We start from the raw sequence: 21,662 nt of genomic DNA on the forward strand, positions 1-21,662 counted from the left end.
GGAGCCCCCATCCTGCCTCGGTCCCCTCTGTCATTGAAGGTCACTTGTATCATGTCCATGATATCTTCTGTCCCCTCCTGTCTGACTCGGACTCACCCCGCTGCCGTGGGAGTGACCTGGGTGTCATTCTTTGTCATTGGAGAGCATGTCATTTTGCGGGAAGGCCAGAGAATGATCTGGTCCCCTGCTGATGGGCATTAGAGTTGTCTCCAGTCGGGGCTATTGTGACGACAGCTGCTCAGAACTGCAAGGCTTGTGGGATCTCAGTTCCCTGACCACAAACATGGGCCCCTGGGCTCCTGGTGGGGTTGATTCAAGGTAGGGTGTCTGCTTCAGGGGCTCCCCTGAGACCACCACATCCCTCAGCTTCCCCCACCCCCCACCTTCTGAGTCAGGCTGTGCTTCCAAGGACCTGAACTTGAATGACTAGGAGAGAGAGGGTGTTCTGGTTTTCTCTAACCGATACACCACCAAGGAAGTTCCCTGCAATCCCAGGACACATCATCCCTCTTCCCCCTTGTCAGCCCAGTCTGCCTCCAGCTGGTGGTAGCTTCACCACCACAGACAGTTTTCACAAAAAGGAGGCAGTTCTGCACAACCCCCAGCTGGGCAGCCGTGAGTCCTCATCCTTGAGAATTCCAGCAAGGCAGGAGGAGGAGGCACTGCTTGAGTGCTGCCGGTGAGCGGTGGGTCCAGTTCATTCAATTACCTCTCAGCAAACGCTGAACACCTACTGTATGCCCGGCCTTGCTCCAGGAGCCAAGGGTAGAGTAACGGCCCAGAGAAACTAAAACCCTTGCTCCTGAGAATTTGGGGATGTCACAGTTGACAGGATAAATGCATAACAGATCAGAAAGAGAAGAGTATCACGGGAGAATATTCAGTGAGGAGCTAGGGGGCTGGGGACAGGAGCTGGAAGCGTTGAAAAAATGCCTCTCTATGGCAGTGATTTTATGTGTGTGTGTGGCCATGCAATGTGGCATGTGGGAGCTTAGTTCCCCGACCAGGGATTGAACTTGTGCCCCCTACAGTACAAGCGCAGCGTCTTTGCCACTGGGCCATCAGAGAAGTCCCTGGAAGTGACTTTTGAGTAGAGACATGAAGAAAGTGAGGGCATAAGTTTTATGAACGGGGGGCAGGAGTGGGTCAGGCACGGGGGCTGTGCAAAGGCCCTGAGGCAGGACCATGCCTGGTGGGTTAGAGGGAGAGCAGAGAGACCCATGTGCCTGGAACCCCGAGTGCCAGGGCAAGGCAGGAAGTGGGTCTGTGGAGGGGGGAGCGGGATGCATGCAGGTCCCTGGAAGGTGTGGTGAGGACTTTGGCTTTTACTAGAGGGTGTTGGATTTGTTGGGAGGAAGGGATGAAGGCTAATTATTAATGAACCCCCACCCTACTGAGAAGTCCACGTTGGCTCTAGGGATGCGGATCTTATTATCTGCTTATCACTGGCCCAGGTGTTTGAAGTTGGTGGTGTGGCCTGGGTCTGGGGCAGGAGACGGGGCCTTGGCTCGCTCTGCACCTGGCCTTGCCCTGCCCCTCGTGCCCCTTGAAGTTTGTCTCTGGGCCTTGCCTCCGCCACCACCCCATCAGCTTATTTGGGAGTACAGGTGAGCGGATACACACCTGTCTCCCAGGTGGAAGCACTGACATTTATTTAGCTCTTCGGACTTGTTTTTAATTTAAATGTACAGAAAAGTGTAACCAGCAACTTGGGGGCAAATAACACAACAGGACTGGCCCTACCCAGTCACTTACACCCAGGGAGCCCCCATCCTGCCTTGGTCCCCTCTGTCATTGAAGGTCACTTGCATCGTGTCCATGATATCTTCTGTCCCCTCCTGTCTGACTTGGACTCACCTTGCTGCCGTGGGAGTGACCTGGGTGTCATTCTTTGTCATTGGAGAGCATGTCATTTTGCGGGAAGGCCAGAGAATGTTCTGGTCCCCTGCTGATGGGCATTAGAGTTGCTTCCAGTCGGGGCTATTGTGACGACAGCTGCTCAGAACATTCTAGAAGCAGCCTTTGGTGAGTGGAGCTAGCGACTCTTATTTGTCAGAGACTGCAGGGTGTGGGGTGAGCTTCTGAGTCTCAGGAGCTTCTGCTACCAGTTACCACCAGTGAGGTGGCTTGCGACAACCAGAATTCTCCCTTTCACCATCTGGAGGCTGGAAGTCCAAGATCAAGGTGTCACTGGCCTGTGCTCCCTCTGGATGCCCCAGCAGAGGGTCCTTCCTCCCTCTTCCAGCTTCTGGGCGTCCCCAGCCATCCCTGGGCTTGTGGCCACCTCCCTCAGATCTCTGCCACTGTCTTCACACAGGTATCTCCTCTTTCTGTGCCTCCTCAAGGCGCCTGGTCATTGGATTTAGGGTTCACACAGGTACTCCTTTGAGACCCTCAATTACATTGCAAAGACCCTTTCCGCAAAGGTCCTGTTCACAGATTCTAGAGGGTAGGACACAAACATGATAATTCAACCTTGTACACGAGCATTACTTCAACTGTAGCAGAAACAGCCAAACTGTTTACCCAGGTGGTCACACCATCCTAACCCCCATGCCCTCAACTAACCCTCTTGGTGTGAGACAGTTTGGGGGTTTGGGGCAGCCCCTCAACTGGATGTGTGTTCTCCTGTGGGCCAGCCAGATGGTACAGGGTCAGTGAGAGAGAAGCGCAGCCAACAGAGGGGTGATCTCTGCAGAGAATTCAAAACAGAAAAGCATCGCACCCCCACCCCATAGCTGGCATGCTGCAAGACTGCTGAATACAATCTTTGGTGGGGAGGGTGAATTAGGTGTTGTGATTACTACAGTTTTATTAACAGGAAAGCAAGCTCCAAACTTGCCTGTTTCCATTCTTTGTGTGCTCAGTCGTGTCCAACTCTTTGTGGCCCCCTGGACTGTAGCCCACCAGGCTCCTCTGCTCATGGAATTTTCCAGGCAAGAATACTGGGGTGTGGTGCCATTTCCTTCTCCAGGGGATCTTCCCAACCCAGGGATAGAACCTGCATCTCTTATGCCTCCTGCATTTGCAGGCAGATTCTTTACCATTAGCACCACCTGGGAAGCCCCATAATAGCTCCTTATTTGTCTCAAATCTGCTAGATGAAGTCCAGCTGGCTCCAATACTAACCTCAAAATATTGCTAGGAAGTTGAAGTCCCAAGAACTTAGCTTTAAGTTTCACAGAACCAAAGACCAAGGAGTTGTTATTGTTTAGTCATTAAGTCATCTCTGACTCTTTGTGACCCCTTGCACTGTAGGCCACCCAGCTCCTCTGTCCCTGGGATTTCCCAGGCAAGAATACTGGAGTGGGTTGTCATTTCCTTCTCCAGTTTTCATCCTTTCATAAACATTGCCTCCTGCGAGAAGTCCATTTGAAGAATGGAGGAGGCTTGAGTGGACTCAGTTGTGCATGCCTCCCTGGAGAGGGAGTTTCCATCTGTAATCACCTGCGGTCCCTCCGGGCAGTGATCCAGTCACTAACCCAAGTGGACACAGTCAATAATAAACCCGAGGATGGTAAAGACACAAAGAAACAGATCTTGAGTCACTCATTTCCTTTGTTGCATGTAACCACCTGGCCTTTTTATTCACGTTTAAAAGGAAAGCGTCAAAGCGGTGTGGAACTGTTGCTGGGCAAGTGCTAATGCTAGTTTCGACCTTAACTACGTTGCTGAATTAGAGTATCTTTAAAATTGCAATGTGTTCTCTCTTTAAATGGCTCCATGATCCCTGGTTACATGGTCATTTCCGGAAATAATGTTGCCGCCTGAAGGAGCAGCTTCGAGAAGTCGCGGCTGGTGGGGTCACAGGCCACGCTGTCTGCTAGTTGAACCCTGCACTGGCGTCTTTCTTCCCCCACCCCCGAATCCACCCCGGGCAGGAGCCTCGCCCTGGCCAACCGGTCCGGCTGGCTGGGGAGTAGATGGCAGCGCTACTCCACAGAGCTCCGGGGCGCAGGAAGCCGGAGACTCAACTTCCCCGATCCATCCCCGCACTGCAGCGAGGCAGAGGGGCCCACCTGGGCCTTTCGGGATCCCTTGGGGACTGCTGGGAGGGATTGGGGGCAGGAGGAGAAGGGGACAACAGAGGATGAGATGGCTGGATGGGATCACTGACTCGATGGACGTGAATCTGAGTGAACTCCGGCAGTTGGTGATGGACAGGGAGGCCTGGCGTGCTACGATTCACGGGGTCGCAAAGAGTCGGACACGACTGAGCGACTGAACTGAACTGGGGACTGCAGGTAACACCCAGAGCGCGGAATCCCTTCTTCCCCGTCCTGTCACCAGGGGGCGCGCGGGCCACACGCCTCCGTCCAGAGCTGCGACCCGCTCAGCCTCACTGGAGGGGGCGGTCCTGAGATCCTCTGGCTTCATCACTTCTTGCAGAAGACCGGGCCAGGCCTGGGCTGCCCCACGCGCTGCTGGTCCCAGGCGTACAGTAGGCGCTCAATAAATAGTCTTTGGAGGAAGGCATGAGCAGACCGAGGGGGTAGGGCTGGAGTCCCAAAGGGTGTGGTTCCCATGGTCAGGGCTGAGTGGGGCTGAAAGGGTACACACAGATCCCAGAGAGCTGCAGGGCTTGACCAGAGATCACCCGCAAGGTCAAGGGTTGAGTCCATTGAGACCGGCATGTCCTGCACCCCTTGCACACTCCCACCATCCTGTGCCCCAGAGGAAAACAACCACAGACTGTACAGGTGAGCAGGTTGTCTCAGATGATGGCATGAGCCACCCCACTCAGGGTGGGGAGGCAGAAGGAGAGGTTTGCTGGTACCCCGCAGACACTTCCAATCCATATGACCTAGGCCTACCCTCCTGGCTCTAGAAGCTGTGAGGAGACCACATCCAGAACACGAGGACAAGGCACAGGCTGAAGGTGGGGCACTGACCTCCCTACTCTGCTGGAAGGGTCCCCCCTGAAATGGCCTGAGATGGATGTGTGGCCCCAAGGGGCATGGGGATGGGACCTAAGGAACCCCCACCTTCCGGTATCATCTATTTCCTGTCATCATGGTCTTCCCAGGGTCAGTCATGCTGGAGGGAGTTGGGGGCTGGACCAGGAGGAGGAGGGACAAAGGGCACATGATCACATGTGCACATGGGGGTTGGTGGGGAGGGGGGTGGGCAGGGAGCATGATTGTGGATCTCACTACCAGCGCATTCCAAAGTGTCTGCGGCCAAGTGTGTGTAACTGGGCTTGTTTTTTTTTTTTTTTTTAAAAAAAAACCAGCTCTTGTAAAAATTAAATAGGAATAAAAAAAGGGTGAACAGCAGGGTTGCCTGGAGGAAAGCCCACCCCACCCTCAAATTGCTGAAGCTGTTAAGATTATCTGTGAACTTCCTGGTAGCAAGGGCAAAAGGGGAAATTGGTATGTTACAGTGCCTGGGTAGGCATGTTTTCTGGGGGTCATGCCTGTTTGTGACAGTGTCTCTGAAAACGTGAGAGTACATGTGTAAGTAGCAGCGTGAAAGGAGAGAGTGTCAGGGGTTAAACAGTGATGAACTTCCTGGTAGGCAGGACAAGAGGGAAAACCATTACAACGTCCCCTTAGGCATGTTTTCCTGGGACCAGGCTTGTGTGTGACAATGTCTCTGAACACATGAGTGTGAAGCAAGGGGAATAAAAGCAGACACAAAGTCTCTGAGTGTAGAACAGCTATGGGCTTCCTGGCAGTCAAGGTGAGGAGACCAGAATTAAGTCTGTTCAGTGAGTCCCCACCTGTGTGGGCCTGCTGGTGAGAGCGGCTCTGCATGTAGGGGTGTCTGAGTGTGATGATGGGAGAGTCATAGAGCTGCAGGTGGAAGACCAACAGTGCCTAGCTCCCTGGCAGCTACAGCAAGAGGAGACATATGCTGACTTTGAGACTAGTCACCCAGGTGTGGCCAAGGTCTGGTCCGGGGGCTCAGAGAGGGCAGTGCCGGGCAGCCAGGCGCACGCGGCTGTCCTCGGCAGGGCTCCAGAGCCGGGCGTAGCCAGCATGGGGGAGCAGCAGCCGGTCCTGGGTGCCATCAGGGCTGATGAGGCGCCGGGCAGCCAGCAGGTAGTCCCGATGGAGGGCCAGCGGGGGGCAAGGGCAGTGGCTTGGCGCCCACACGTACTCCAGGGCCCGCAGCGGAGAGCGGTTCTTGTAGATGAGCTGCACGCGCACCTCATAGCGGGTCTCCTGGGCCTGGCGGATGCGGCCCAGTACGCGGGCCCGGAACACTGTGGGTGGGACCATGCTGAGCCCTGCCGGACAGAGCCTGGGTCCCAACCATGCACCCACTGCAAGATGATGGAACTGGGGGTCAGGTGGGGCAATGGAGGCTCTTGGGGACTGCGGTCAGCTGTGGCCTGGGGTCAAGATCAGCTTAGGGATCAATGAGGGGTCAGGAGTCAGATTAGGGCAAAGGATCAGATCAGGGGGTCAAAATTAGGGTCAGAACGGGTCAAGTTGTAGTCAGGTCAAGGAGTGAAGGGTAAAGTTGGACCAGAGTTAGAGGTCAGCAGGACATGGGTCAAGTTCAGGTCGCTTGGGGGCCAGGTGAGGGATGGGGTCAGGGACGTCTCACCGAAGTCACTGCCGCAATAGTGGAGCAACCGGTGGGCACGACCGCGGGTGTCTGGGCAGGGTGGACAGGGTTCTGCAGGGGCAGTGCAGTCAGGGGTGCGGGCCTTGCCCCTGCTGGCCCCCCACCCAGGCTGTCCCCAGCTCACCTGGAGTGGGGATCGGGGTCCGTGGAGGGATGACAGTGGGGGACTCAAGGGGCTGAGGTTCTACCTCCCGAGGCTGAGGCTGCCGCGGGGACCAGCCCAAGACCTGAGCCTGCGCCTGGAAGGGGCCATAGCGCTCCCGAGGGAGCCAGAACTCGAATTCAATGCCTGGGTTGGGCTCCTGCAGGAGGACCTGGGGCGGGGGCGGAGCGGGGAGAGTGTTAGGGAACTGCATTGGGACCTGATGGCCGGCCACTCTCCCCACGCACACTCTACCCAGCCTCCTCCCTCTGACCGGTAGTCCCCAGCCTTCCCCCTCTGACCCCTGCTCCCCTTCCAGAGTCTTTGACCTCATCCCCAACGCCTAGCTGCCCTCTCAGGCCCGCCCCCACCTGCAAGAGCAGGTCTTCGGAGGTGGGCCCGGCGGCGCGCAGCGTCTCCTCCGGCCCTGTGGCGCGGGTGTAGACCACGCGGGTGCCCGCTGCCTCGTAGGTCCCGGCCGGGCTGACCACCCAGTTCCCGTTGAGCACGTAGCGCCCGTCGCCCCCCATCAGCGCTGCAAGGGAAGGGTCAGCCCGGGCTCCCTGGAAACGGCCTTGCCCATCTCCCCGACCCTGCCATCTCCCTCCCCGCGGGATTCGGGCGGCCAGCGGGGCGCCTCCTCCCTCGGACCCTGCGATACCCAGGTGGTTCCGGCTCCGGTGGGCGGCGCGGATGTGTCTGGCGCCCTCGGGGATCAGGGTCACGTTCCAGTACCCAGCGAAGGCACCTGGGCGAGAGGGAAGGAAGGTGTTGGGGAGCAGCTAGGGTGTATTTGAAGGCTGGTTTGAGGATTAAGTGAGAGGCTGCAGTAAAGAGATTAGCCAAGGCTCGGGTCCTCAGAAGACCAGTACTGATCGATGGATTGGAGTTACGATTATTACCACCGTTTAAGTGGGGCAGCAAAAGAGTTAAAGGCACGTCTGTTCAGGGAAGGGCGGGATAATCTGGCAAAGACCAATCAGAATGATGGAGGGGTGCTGGGCGGAGACCGTCCAATCAGCGCGGGACATCTTAAAGGGCTCTGGGAGAACTCGAGGACGGGGCAGGCGGTTACCGGCGTCGCGGAACACGCGCTGCACGAAGAGGCACGAGTCGTTGGCCCCGCCGCAGCGGCCGCAGCGGTCTTCGCGGGCGTCGGAGCCCAGCAAACCGTCACAGCCGGCACTCTAAAGGGGTGGGGGTGGACACGCACGCCGTCAGACCGTCCCCGCCCGCCTAGGCCATCGAAGGGGCGGGACCCTGGAAGAGGGCTGAATCAAGAACTATAAGGATGGAACCTTGAGGGCAGGGAGGAGGCTGGGGATGGAGTCTCGTAACAGATGGGGCAGGGGAGGGCATGGACTTGATAAGGGGCGGGGCCTAGGGAATAGGGCAGGACCGGGAACTAAATAAATGGGGTTTGGGGGCGAGGTATGGAGGGAAGAGGAGGGTGGAGTTTAGGGGGCGGGGCCTTGATGAAAATGGGCGGGGCGGGGCGGGGCCTGGAGTCCTCACGAGGCAGCGGCCAGCCACGCAGAGTCCCTGGGCACCCGGACTGCAGGGGGTACCGTCCAGCACGCGACCGAAGCTGTGATAGAAGTCGTGCCCCACCGCTAGGCAGTTGAGGTCGCACTGGTTGGGTGCTGGGGATGGGAGAAGTCGGCGGGCGTGCGGGGGGGATTTATATTTGAATTCCAGCTCCTTCCTTGCCAGTCTTCCCCCAGGCAGCCATCCCCTTGGGCATATGCGGCTCAGAGACTCAGCCAAAGCCACACATGGAGGCTGAGGCAGAGCATGGACTGGACCTTAGGCTTTCTGCTCCCGTCCCCTGGGATTGTCCCAGACTCGTATACTGGGAATGTATTCATTCGTCCGTTCATTCATTCATTCATGTTAAGTCCTAATACTAGGGACCAATTATTAACATCATCTGGAGAAGGAAATGGCAACCCACTCCAGTATTCTTGCCTGGAAAATTCCATGGACAGAGGAGCCTGGCGGGCTACAGTCCATGGAGTTGCAAAGAGTCGGACACGACTGAGCATACACACACAATATTAACGTCATTACCTATTCTTCACTCATTTTTTCATAATGTTCATTCCACAAATAGTCATCAAGCACATTTCCCAGACAATGTTCTAGGTTCTGGGTAGAGTGGTGGGCAGAACTTACTCAGCACTTGGATCCTGCACCGGCAGGTGCTCAATAAAAAGCATTTGTTCAGTGCTGAGCCCTGCATATCCCGAATATGTTGTTGTCCCTCCTTGGGACTCTGTTTCCCCCTCTGCTTGGCAGTGGGGCACAATGGATAGTCTCATCACACCCACAGACTCACAGCCCTGATCCCTGCTCCCTCACCCCACCCCTGCTCAAACTCCCTCCATCTCCCAACTTCCTGAGGCTGGCTGGCAGACCCTGCCTGGAATAGAGCCTAAGCTGTCCCTGGCGGGCCTCTGTAGGGGTGAGATCATGGCAAGTTTCCTCCAATTCTTAGGGTGAAGGAAAAAAAAAAACAAAAAACCATGAGTTGAGGGTTGGAACTTTCTCCATTCCAGGATTTTCTTATCTGTGTCTACCCCCACTGTGGCGTCTGAAGCTGCCTGTTTCCCTTAAATCTGGAGGCACGCTGCCCTGGGCACACAGTTATATAACTCGCTATTTTCAGCTCAACAACATTTCCTGCTACTGGTATAAGTTTGAGAACTCTTGGCCTCTGGATACAGCTCCCAGTAAATCCTCAGCTTGGTGTTCAACCCTGTGCAAAATAGACCCTTCCTCCTTCTGCTCCTGCTTCACAACTCCCACATGCTTTCTCTGCTTCACTTCACCAACTCCTATGTATCCTTCAAAGCCCCAGTGCTAATGCCCCCTTCTTGCAACCCTCCAAGTTCCTCTTCCTTTTTAGAAGCCAACTTTTCCTGGCCAGTTTTCAGTTGTTCCCTCTGGACTAACAGGAGGCTGGGCTACTCACCACCATAGAAGGGCACCCATTGGTAGGTCTTCTGGGTGCCTAGGACGGGGTGGCCATTGTAGAGGGCACACTGGAGGTCTCGAAAGGGCATGGCTGCCGGGGGACAGTCCTGGGGACAGAGATGGGTGGAGCAGAGGCTGGGACAGCCCCGAGAGCACCTGGTATGGTGGTAACCATATTTGGGGGCTTGAGCAGGGAAGCAGGAGGGCTTTGGGGAGAACTGAGTTTAAGAGGTGGGTGGGTAAAACATACAGGCTGCTGGCAGAGGTGGTACTCATGGGTGTTCCCCCAGCACAGCTCTTCCCTTGGAAACCTATGAGGAGCAAGGGGGCCAGGCTGTTGTCAGCACCTCTGGGAACCCCTTCCCCAAAACCAGCCTGTCCATCAGTCTACCCTCACCAACCCCACCCACATTCCAGCTGGATCAGTGGGATTAAAAGTCACAGCATGTGTGGGCAGGCCAAGGGTGTGGCCAGGGGCTGGGCTGGGCTGGCAGGAGAGGAGGGACAGGGACCCCCTCCCATTCCACTGGGCAGCCTCCTCACCGGATACATCTCCGGCTGCGCACTGAGAGCCCTCGCCCGCAAGAGCTGGAACAGCGACTCCAGGAACCCCATGGCGTCCACTCACCTGGACCCTACTTGGGGAGAGAGAGTCACAGTCAGCCTAGAGGGGAGGCTGGCTAACCCCACACCGCAGCTGGGTCCCCATGCCCCTGGGCCTATGTCCCCTTTTACCTGAGTGTTGCCCCCCAAACCACAATTCAGGAAGGTCCACAGCAGGAGCAAAAGGTTCCAGAGGGAGCGGGGTCTGAGGGGGCAGAGGGTGCATGGCAGTGGGGGTGCCAGCAGGCCAGGGGTTGAACCCCAGCTCTGCCCTGACTGGCTGTGTGATTTCAGACAGTAACTCATCCTCTCTGAGCTTCCCTTCTCAACTCTGAAAAAGAAGTCATAATAGAGCCCACCTAATAGGAAAGTTTTGAGGGCTCCATCAGATTAGGTGAGAAAAATGGGAGGCACAGAGCCTGGTATGGAGAAGGAAAACGTAAAAATTATTATTATTGGTTGTTTATTGTCATGATGCACACAGTAGGTGCTTATTTAGTGTCTCACCATGAAAGGAATCATTCATTCCAGGGATGTGCATGGGTCTCTCTAGGGTCCTAGGTCCTTCCCCACTCTCCCCACCATCTTTGCGCCTACCTTCTGGTATGGCAAGGGGCCAGGTGCTCCGCTTTCTCTGGCGTCAGTTTCCCCATCTGTGCAATGGGGACCAGCTCAGTTCTGTCCAGTATTCTATGAGACCTGGCAGAGGGTGTGGCTGGTGGGAGCTGGGGCTGGTGCCCAGCAAAGGCACCCCCTCACAGGCAGGCCCCCAGCCTTCAGGGCTCCCTCAGCTCCCAGATGTGGGACAGCAAGGAGCTCCTGGATGGGGTGAGGGGCAGGGAGGGGTGACCTGGCCCTGGTCCAGTGGATGCCTCATGGCCTCATGTGCAGAGGGTGTGGGATGGAGCCCCCAAGCTGCCTGCAAGAGGGAAAGGGGCCACCAGTAAGGATGATGGAGGGAAGAGGGAGGCAGCTGCGTGGGGGTAGGGGAGGCGGTGGCAGAGAGACTTTGCCTCCTTGGGCCTCAGTTTCCTCATTTGTCAGGGGAGGATGGAGTCACTTGCCATCCCCACCTTCCACATGACCACAGCACTGGATGAGGAAGGGGGAGGGAAGCAGCCACCTAGTGAGTCCTTTCTCAGGCCAGGGCCATGGCACCCGGCAGCCAGCAGTGCCCAGAGGACACACAGGACGTTGGAGGCCTGCAGCCTGGAGGTCCTGGCGCTGAGTGGGGTCAGGCCGGCTCACTAGACCCCCCTGAGCCCCTGTTTCCCTGGTTATCCGGTTCTCCTGGCTCAGAAACACTGAGGAACTGGGTGAGTGGGGGGCAACCCCGGGGTGGGACCCCGTCTGATTAGAGCCATGTGACTCGCTGCATCTCTAAACCCCAGCCCTGGCTGGTTTAGGCAGCAGGAAAGAGTCCGGGCTGGGGAGCACAGGGAGGGGAAGGGGGCTGGCCCTTCTGACAACTGCTCCCTACTTAGCACTGGCTTGTTGCGGTAGTGGGGGGGTCTAGGTGATGCAACATGAGGGGCCAGAAGGACCACCGTTCCCACTCTCCAGGGTTCCCTACCCGAGAAGCCGCACGGTGGGTACAATCTTAGGGCGGCCACGCCTCCGGGCCTCAGTTTCCCCAGGAGGAAGTGGGGATGGGCTTCTTCCCACCCTATGGATGGTTGCCTCACCCCTCAACCCCAGCTTTGGGTGGGGGAGAAGACGCTGGCCGCGACAGTGGGGGGATAGAAAGAGGGACTTACCGGCTACGCAGAGCCCAGGCGGCTCGTCCTGGCTCCCCGGGCGGCCCCTGGGCAAGCGGAAGCGGCGGGGCCCGCGAGGAGGGGCGGGGGGAGCCCGGCGCGGCCCCTCCCACCCGGCCTCCCAGGGCGCGCCACGGCCGGGGTCCGGAGGGGCGGCGCGCCGTGCGCCCCCGCGCGGCCGTTGCGCGCCCGGGCACTGATCTGCGGCAGGGGACTGCCCTGCACGAGCGGCGCCCAGCCCCCCGCCCCGGGACTGCGGCCTGGTGTCCGACCGTCCGCGTCCCGGTGACCTTGGGAAGCCCAGGGAAGGGGAGCCACGCGGGAACTGACCCCCACCTCGGGGCTGCTATTCCGGGCGCCACTCTCAGGGCCCGGGAATGTGCACACACCGAGGGCGCCCTGCTGTGGCTCCTGGAGGGCGCTGCCCTCTCTCCACCGACGCCCAGATCGCGTCGCCCCGAAGGTTCCTTTTCGCGGCCACTACACCTCCTCAAATCCCTCTCACTACCCCTCCCTCAAGGTCACTCGGGGTTGCGGTTGCGGGGTTCCCGCCCCAGGTCCCGACCACCCCGAGCGCAGGGCCCCAGAGCACTGGAGAGAAGCTCGGCCCCAGGGGCCGGGCGTGGGGGGCGGAGAGCCCCTTCCCAGCCTGGCGCATTCCCGGGCGCTGCTGTCACCAGAGGACGCGCCCCACCCCGCCTCCCGCCCTCTTTGCACGGCTCCGGGCGGCGAGCCGTGGCTTCGATGCTAGCCCTGGTCGAGGAGGTCCCCTTCTCAAGTGGCTGCAGCCGCGCCCTCCTCGACCTCAGGTTCCCCAGCCAGGCAATGGAGCCCGTGGGGACCTATCTCCACCGCGATACTTTGTGCCAATCGGCAAGGACAGGGTTACCCCAGGGCTCCCCACCATCCCACCCTTTCCTGGTTTAGCATCTGCGTACCCTTCATCTCCCGCCCTGGCAGGGACGCCACAGGCGCCCTGCACTCGCCCCCTCCCCCTGGCTCCTCTCCGTAGTCCCGGGATGCCCCTTGGCGAGCGGCTTGAGGAGACTGGGTCACCAAGTGGGCGAAGGGAGGACGGACCTTCTTCATGCGCTCGGCCGGGGCTCAGCTTGAGTGCCGCCTTCTCCGGGGAGCCCGCTGTGGGGTCTCCCAGCCCAGACCACAGGGAGGGCGCATTGAAGGTCCTGCTCTGTTCTCCAGGCTGGAGCAGCTCAAAGCAGGGCTGTCCAAAGCCATTTATTTGTCCAGAACTTATTGAGCACTTACTGTGTGCCACTGCGGGCTTCCTGTGTGGTTCAGCGGTAAAGAATCTGCCTGCAATACAGGAGACTCTGGTTGGATCCCTGGGTTGGGAAGATTCCGCGGAGGAGGGCATGGCAAACCCACTCTAGTATTCTTGCCTGGAGAATCCCATTAACAGAAGAGTCTAGAGGGCTACAGACCATGGGGTCAAAAAGAGTCAGCCATGACTGAAGACTGAGCCCACACACGTGCCGCTGCACCGGGAAACAACCCCACCAATTAGGCTAGTGAGGTAGGCATCCCCTAGAAGGGTGCAAGGCCGCCTTCTGACCTACAGGCTCTGAAAAAATAGCCCAAGCCCACTGCAGATGGGGTGGGGGGGTCAGGAAGGCCCTTCCCCAGAAGGTGATTGCCACAGGGAGGTGGAGGAAGGGCACCTGCAACAGCACATGCAAAGGTCCTGAGTCTGGAATAGAGGCTAAAGTACCATAGGGGAGTTAGTGTGGTTGGAACAAATAGCCAGGGTTGGGGTGGAGATGTGATCAGAGAGCGGTGTGGGGAGTGGCAGCCATGGGAGGTGGAGGGCGCTCTGGTTTGGGAACACCTGCCTCTGGCATTCTGGGGGCAGAAGGGGGCTCCAGAAAGCAGTGGGGAGGCAGCAGCAGGCATGATGGGGGCAAGGGCTGGGGTGGGGGAAGGGACAGCACTGGGTGGTTCCCAGCAGTCTGGGAGTGGAGTCTGCAGGCTGTGTGACAGATCCCAGGGGGATTGGATGGGAGGAGGCAGGCAGGAGCCTGGCCTGAGCAGCCAGGGAAGGGAGGGATGGGGGTGGCAAGTTCAGAAGTCAGCTGGGGATGGATCTAGGCATGAGGCACGGAGAGGCTGGGAGTCCAGGGGCCACATCTGGCCAGAGATGGACACGTGGGCATCCCCTGCACACAGTGGTGGTGAGAATGGTGGATGAGGTCACAGGGTGTGTGTGTGGACAGAATGAAGACTGGGGTCCCCTGAGGTCTCCAGAGAATGGGGGTCCAGGAGGCAGGAGTAACCTGTGTGGGTGAGGTAAGGATGGAGCTGGTGGATCAGCATCGATGGAGGCAGTGACCTTGACAAGGCTGAGCCTGGTGGGTCAGGGCTCGAGAGGGTGGCAGGAGGAGGGGGGTGATGGTGAGGGCAGGTACCCTCCACAGAGCACCTACTGTGTGCGAAGCTGGGACCTGGGGCCTGGGCGGAGTCAGAAAGAAATCAGGCTTGACCAGGAGCGCCACCAAGTGGACAAGCTCATCCCCCTCCCATGTGCCTCAGGCCCCAAGCCCCAGGGGGTGGAGACAGTGTGCCTGCAGGAAGGTATACAGAAGGCTTCGAGTACTGCATATTCCAAGCATTGTGCTCAGCAGAGTGCATACAGCAGGCCCTTTGTCCTGCAGGGAGCATATACAGTAGATACTGCAACCTGCAAGGAATGCATTTAGTAGACACTGAACGTCCCAAGGAGTGTATGCAACACGTGTAGCCTGCAAAAAAATGTATACAAAAGTCACTGCACACTGCACGGAGTGCACACAGCAGGCACTGAGTACAGTGTCTATGGCAGGCATTGTACTCTGCAGTGAATGTATACAGCAGGCACTGAGTCCTGTAAAAAGAGCATACAGCAGCCCCTGTGTCCTGCAAGGACAACACACAGCGCTTACTGGGTCCTCCAGGGAGCGTATACACTAAGCCTGTGCCTGGCATGGGGACATAAGCACTTGAGGGCTGGTGAGATACGACTGAGGTGAAGGTGTGGAGTCCTGTGCCTGCCCATGTCCCCCCAGCCTTTGCTGCCCCCCAGATTTCCAGCCTCGCATCCCCAGCCAGGATGAAACTTAGCTGGGTTCAGCTGATTCCCGGAGGGGAAGGCTGAGCGTTCAATTCACAACACCTGCTACAGGTGGAGGGGTGAGTGTGAGGTTTGGCGGCTCCAGGTGCGGTGGAGTCTCACCACCTCCAACTCATGCCCTGGCCTGGACCTAGGCCCAGGGGTTATGGGATCTCCCAACACTGAACTCTACCCTGAACCCCATCCTTGAAGCCGGGCTTGGACAGGATCAAGCCCAGTCAACATGGGTCCTGACGGATGTGGATCAGCCAGGCTCCCTCTGTGGCCTCACAAGCTCAAACTTCCCAAACTCCCTCCCCAACACTCTGCAGCCTCCCGTGATCCCTCAGGCCTGGCCATGTGGTCCACAGGACCCTCCAGCCTCCTGTGTAGACTAGGTGGGAGGGGTCCTGTCACCCTGCCCCAGAACTTGGGTCTCTGAAGCTGCCCAGCTGTTCCTGGCCATGAGTGGAGCAGGATTGGGGCCCCACCATGGCAAGGGCAGCCCATGTGAGCTGGGATGGTACTGCTTCTCTGCCCTAGGGAGATGCCAACAGCCAGAAGCAGAAAGGGCTGGACTTCTGAGACAGTTGTTAGAGTCCCTGAATAAAGCCACACCTGAAGCCATCCATTATGTTTCACTTGAGCAATTTTGAGTTTCTGTGACTTCTCATCAAGGGGTCCCCACTAATAGAGAACAGCATCTTTTCCATCACCTTCACCCCCCAGACAAGTCCTGTTTCTTAGGTCACTGACCCTGTGATGGAGTAGTTTGCATCTACAGGTCACCACTGCTTTGAAGGCCTCCATATCTGATGTGACATCCCCCACGGTCCCCATGAGAGAAATCCTCACCCCACCTCATGGGTCAGGACTCTGGGGAGCAGAGGGGAACAGTCACACACAGCAAGACTTGGAGGGCGTGGGATGACTTCACACTCATATCTGAATGGGTGTCCTGAGCTCCTTTTTTAAATTTTTCTTTTTTTTTTTAAACACAAACTATTTTCTTGACATGTACACACTGCTTTATGTATTTTTGGCTGCAGTGGGTCTTTGTTGCTGCACGTGGGCTTTCTCTAGTTGGGGAGAGTGGGGGCTACTTTCCAGTCGCAGTGCATAGGCTTCTCATTACACGGGCTTCTCTTTTTTGCAGAGCACGGGCGCACAGGCTTCAGTAGTTGTGGCATCTGGGCTCAGGTGCTCTGAAGCATGAGAAATCTTCTCAGACCAGGGGTCAAACCCTTGTCCCTTGCATTGGCAGGTGGATTCTTATCCACTGTGCCACCGGGGAAGTCCCTAATTTAATTTTTAATTTTTGGCTGCACCGCAAGGCATGCAGGATCTTAGTTCTCAGAACCCAGTCCTTCTGCAGTGGAAGCCTGGATTCATTGTTTGATTATTTTATTTTTAATTGAAGGATAATTGCTTTACAATATTGTGTTTGTTTCAGCCTTACATCAACATGAATCATGTAGTATACATATGCCCCCTTCCTCTTGAACCTCCCTCCCACCCCTTCCTATCCCTTCCCACTCCTCTAGGTTGTCCCAGAGCACAGGGTTGAGCTCCCTGAGTCATACAAGGAGCCTGAATTCTGAATCACTGGACCGCCAGGGGAGTTCTTCCTGAGCTCCTTTTGAGGCAGGGGGGTGGGGGGACACTCTTGAGCCAGGGGATGCTGGAGGCAGGACCTGGAGAATGAGGGGGAACTGAACAAAGGAGGGTGTGAGAGAGAGGGCGCTCCTGGCTGGCAGAACAGCACGTGCAAAGGCCGAGGGGCCAGAGAAGCCGGGTGAGGACCAGGCCCATTGAAGAGGCCTGTGTAGTGGGGTGAAAAGGAAGTCGGGGAGGTGGGGGGCAGGGGCCTGCCTCACAGAGCTTGGGGGCTAGGAGCATGGGAAAGTTACACAGAAACAGCAAGAAACATTAGGTGAGAAAGTTAGAAAAGTTATGCAGGATCCAATGGCAGTTATATATGTTATCTATGTTAGCCTTAGCTCAGATAGGAAGGGGATAGGAATAAACCCTCATGGTCACCCACGATGATCTGGGGGTGGAGGTTAGAGGTGACTCTGAGTTACTCACTGCCTTTGAGCTTTTAATTTCTTGTCACCTTTTAATTATTTTTTAAAGAGAACTTTAAAAATATTTTGGCCACACTTTGCCGATTATGGGATCTTATTAACCTGACCAGGGATTGAACCTGCACCCCCTGCAGTGAAAGCACAGAGTCCTAAGCACTGGACTGCCAGGGAAGTCTCTAAAGAGAAATTTTATTTTGGAGTAATATTAGATTTACAGAGAGTTACAAAAATATTACTATCAGTTCTGTCTATCCTTTCTCATCAGTAGTATAATCCCCACCCCACCCCTTAGGATGTCCACATCCTGGTCCCGGGGCCTGTGATCATGTAACAGGGCAGAGGGGACCCTGCAGGCGGGATTAAGGCCCCTGAGATGGGGACGACCCTGGATTCCCCGGAGGGCCCAGTGTCATCACAGGGTCCTTATAAGAAGGAGGGGGAGGGTCAGAGGCAGAGAGACGGGAGATGCTGTGCTGCTGGCTTCGAGGATGGGGGGAGGGGCCACAAGCCAGGGATGTGTTGCCTTTAGAAGCTGGGAAAGGGGGGGAGCCTCCAGAGGGACCAGCCCTGCCCACGCCTGAGCTCTAGGACATGAGATAATATATGTGTGCTTTCTTTTATATTTATTTATTTATCATGGCTGTGCTGGGTCTTCCTTGCTGCTCAGGCTTCTCTCTAGTTCTGGTGTGTGGGCTTCTCATTGCAGGGGCTTCTTTTGTTGCAGAGCACAGGCTGTAGGACGCTCAGGCTTCACTAGTTGCAGTTCCCAGGCTCTGGAGCACAGGCTCAATAGTTGTGATGCACAGCGCCCCGTCGCTCTGTGGTACATGGGATCTTCCCGGACCAGAGACCAAACCCACGTCTCCTGCATTGGCAGGCGGATTCTTCACCACTGAGCCGCCAGGGAAGCCCCATGTGTGCTTTCTTAAGCCAACAAGTTTGTAACTCATTACAGCAGCCATAGGAAACAATGACTATTGTGATGTCTAAGGAAGTGACATTGGTATATCACCATTTCTAATTAATAATATTAGTAATTACTATAATGACTGACTAAACTCCAAATGTTGTTTGGATTCCTTCTGTTTTTTTTTTTTCCAACTAATTTCTTTTTTCTATTCGAGGATCACATCCAGGAGCCCACATGACACTGAGCTGTTTCTTTCATAATTGCTCAAAAGGCCCAAGCAGATAAAATATGAATTATTCTTGTGGAAATCTGGCTGCTTCTGATGCTCACACAGCACTCTGCTTGCAGCCGGAGTTGATCAATGTCTCTGAACAGAGGTTGAGACGGCGTCCAGCTGAGGACATGGCGGGAAGAGCCTCCACCCGGGGTGAGCAGCACATACTCACGTGAGGGACCCTGAGGGTGCCCACCCAGCAGGTGGGGTCAGGACAGCTCAGGGGAAGGTCTGAACTTGTCCAAGGCCTCCCCAGGGAGCGCGTCAGCACCTGCAGGGAACACAGCAAGGAAACACACAACCTGCTTCTACCATGGAGCCCCTGGTCCTTGGGGGAGAACCCAGCAAACCAGCAAGGAAACAACATGATTTCAGGTTGTGTGGGAACCCCAGAGGGGCTCTTGGGGTGTGGGGGGCCCTTGCCTGCAACTCAGAAGATGAGAAGGAGTTACTGGATGAAGACCAGGGGGCGGGGAGAGCTTTGGGCTGAGGGAATGGTGTGTGCGAAGGCCCTGAGGTGGGATGAGCTTGGTGTGGGATCTCAGACCGACAGAGAGGCCAGCGTGGTTGGACCAGGGTGTGTGTGTGGGTGTGTGGGAGAGCCATGGAGGCCCACTAGCAGGCTTTTAGATGCAATCCAATTTAGTTCTAGAAGACTTATTATTGTCAGGAAGAGGCTGGACTGTCCTCTGAGTCCAACTCTCAGCCAACACCTGGTTCTGTGAGCCTCAGATGGCCCAGACACATTGTGTCCCCTGACCTGGCTTTGGCTATCCTTACTGTTCCTGACCCAGGGCCTTGGCTGGTCCTGAGCATCATGACAGGGAGCACCCACTGGTGTCTTCAGCTCCATCTCCTCCTCTGGCTATCCCCTCTCTGACCCTGTCCACTCCCCCACTCTAGGTGTGGACATGTGTCTTAGTGTCACAGGTCAAAGGGGAGAGGTTGCAATGACTGAGTCCAGGCTCTGCTTTGAGGTAGGCAGTGAGCCCCTCAGAGACTCCCACGCCACACCCTTCCTGTCCCAGCATCACTTCATCACTCTCCAAGCTGCAGTCAGACCACGTGTGGGAGACATTCCAAGTTGCATGTACAGACAATGAGCATCCAGGGTGGAGGCCCCAGCTAATGAGGGGCTGAGGCCAGGGGTCCACACACTCCCCATCGTCCCTGTGGACAGGCAGCTCTGGGGAACCATCTACCCCATTCCTCAAGGGCCCATAGTGGTTTCCAAGTCCTGCCCTGACTCATCCTCCTGGGCCCCTCGCTCCTGCTTTTCAAATCAACTCACTGCACTAAACCCTTGCTTCAGGCTCTGCTTTTGGCAGAGGCCAGACTGAGACAGGGGAGGAGAGACAAGCTGCCCACGTGAGTCTCCTGCTGGCCTAGACCATGCCAGAAAGAGGGAGTAGACAAGGGGTACAGGGGTCTCTGAACTGAGCCCCAGGCTCCAGGAGAACAAGTAGGGGCCTCAAAGGAGAACCGGAAAGATGGGTGAGAATGATGGGAGAAAAGCCTACAGAGAGGTATCTGGAGGGCACGAGAGGACAGAGCTTCTAGAAGGAGCCAATGTCAGTGGGCTCTGGGAATCTGGGAGAGACAAGGACGAGGTCTGTTCCTGTGGAAACTCAGGGGACATGGCACCTAGCCCCCATCACCCCTGCCAGCTGGGCCAGGATCAAGGCAGCAGGCACTGCAGTCATGGGGTCCCCTCCTGCCCGCTCTGCTCATGGGGCCTGTCCCTGGAGACCTGCAAGGTCTGGCTGAGGGCTCCCGAGTACAGACAAGCAGGAAGAAGGGAGGCCACTGCACTTTAAAGTCCAGGAGACCAGAGGCTAGAGAGGAACCTAGGAGCCGGGCTGAGTCATGCCTATGCCTGTCCACCTGCTCCCGCTCTGGTTCTGGAAGGAAGGAGTCACACCACTGTGGACCCCAAAGCCGATCCAGCCCACCCCCCCCAATGAAGGCCTCCCTAGCCCAGCCCTAGTGCTGTCTCAGCAGCCACCCCCTCCACCTGCGGCAGGTATTATATTTTGAGCAAGGCTCTGTGGCGCTTCTCCCAGGAAATCTGCTGAGTCTGGGGAGTTATCTCAGGTCAGAGAAAGAACAGACTGGAGACACACCAAGCCTGTGGCTTGGAGCAAGGGGGCTCAGGGGGCTATGTGGCCAACCTGGGGCCCCAGCCCACAACTCCTCAGCCTCCTGAGCCCCAGGCAGGTGTCAGCATGGGAGGGTCAGGCTGCTCCACTGAGCCCCCTACCCCAACACCGGCCCCTTTGCAAAACTACAATTCTTAGCTTGCCACACATATGAGGCTTCAGTTTGCTCATCAGTAAAATGTGGGTCTTAGCCCCTAAGGCTGAGGGCTCCTTGGGGTGCGGTATCTAATATGGTTTTCACTTTTGATTGTGGCAAAATATACATCACGCAAAATTTGCCATCATCACCATTTTTGAGAGCACAGCTCAGTGGCATTAAACACATTTACACTGTTGTGTAACCAACCCCACCATCATCTCGAGAACCTTCTCATCTTCCCAAATGGAAACTGTGACCTCATGAAATGCTGACTCCCCCTCTCCTCCCCCATCCCACCATCTAGTTCCTGTCTCTGTGGATCTGACTCCTCTAGAGACCTTCCATGAGTGGAATCAGACAGTGTGTGTCCTTCTGGGTCTGGCTTTCATTGAGCATCATGTCCGCAAAGATCACCCATATTGTATCAAGCGTCAGGATTTCCTTCCTTTTCAAGGCTGAATAATATTCCCCTGTGGGCTTGTAGCATGTTTTGTTTATCCATCACCTTTTGATGAACACCCACGCTATTTCCACCTTTTGGCTGTTGTGAATATGGCTGCTACGAGCATCTAAGTTTTTCCTTTTATGATAAAGTTTTCCACTCTAGAGTGCTGGGGGAGGGCATCCCTGCTCAAGGGGGTGCAGGCTGAGGATGGAAAGTCTCCCCAGTCCGGTGGAGGAGGCTTAGCCAGGAAAACAGCAGGCTGCCAGGCAGAGTTGCTGTCTGCAGAGGGTGTCAGCTGACAGCCCTGCTGGGAGGCAGCAGGCCAGGAACTTGGGATTTCTTTCCCCCAGGAGGCTTCTAGGGGTCCAATGGTCTCAGCTGCCTGCCCTAGTGTGAGAGCTCTTCCTGTGCTCCTGGGGCCACCAGGGAAGGAGCCAGGGGGTAGACTTGGGGGGTCAGGGGCTCCGGATCCCCCAACCTGCACTCCAGGC

At 56.6% G+C, this 21,662-nt stretch overlaps 1 protein-coding gene across 26 annotated transcripts; it reads right to left on the reverse strand.

Moving 5' to 3' along the window:
* Positions 1-3,552: 3,552 nt before the first annotated feature.
* Positions 3,553-12,705, reverse strand: ADAMTSL5 (ADAMTS like 5). 26 transcript variants are annotated; one of them, XM_069589705.1, is made up of 13 exons: positions 12,444-12,705; positions 10,895-10,996; positions 10,430-10,502; positions 10,238-10,329; positions 9,945-10,005; positions 9,693-9,801; positions 8,234-8,361; positions 7,794-7,905; positions 7,380-7,466; positions 7,090-7,253; positions 6,701-6,890; positions 6,556-6,627; positions 3,553-6,232 (listed from the first exon to the last, which is right to left on the reverse strand). In XM_069589705.1, exons 2-13 carry the CDS (start codon positions 10,948-10,950, stop codon positions 5,907-5,909), a joined length of 1,470 nt encoding a protein of 489 aa, XP_069445806.1. In that variant the 5' UTR covers positions 10,951-10,996; positions 12,444-12,705; the 3' UTR covers positions 3,553-5,906. The 26 variants fall into 26 exon arrangements, with proteins under 26 accessions (XP_069445806.1, XP_069445828.1, XP_069445825.1 ...); XM_069589727.1 differs by having other exon boundaries at positions 10,238-10,332; positions 12,444-12,665; XM_069589724.1 differs by having other exon boundaries at positions 3,553-6,268; positions 10,238-10,332; positions 12,444-12,647.
* Positions 12,706-21,662: the final 8,957 nt, after the last annotated feature.

Source organism: Ovis canadensis, chromosome 5, assembly GCF_042477335.2.
Source record: "Ovis canadensis isolate MfBH-ARS-UI-01 breed Bighorn chromosome 5, ARS-UI_OviCan_v2, whole genome shotgun sequence".
Classification (NCBI taxonomy): Eukaryota; Metazoa; Chordata; class Mammalia; order Artiodactyla; family Bovidae; genus Ovis; species Ovis canadensis.

Excerpts from the sequence above, each read along its gene's own strand:
- ADAMTSL5 (XM_069589700.1), bottom strand. The coding sequence starts at position 10,950 with ATGGGGAAACTGACGCCAGAGAAAGCGGAGCACCTGGCCCCTTGCCAT. Across the intron at positions 10,006-10,237 it reads CGCAGCCGGAGATGTATCCG|GTTTCCAAGGGAAGAGCTGT; the intron begins GTGAGGAGGCTG and ends TGCTCCTCATAG. Across the intron at positions 7,906-8,233 it reads GCGTGGCTGGCCGCTGCCTC|AGTGCCGGCTGTGACGGTTT; the intron begins GTGAGGACTCCA and ends CCACCCCTTTAG.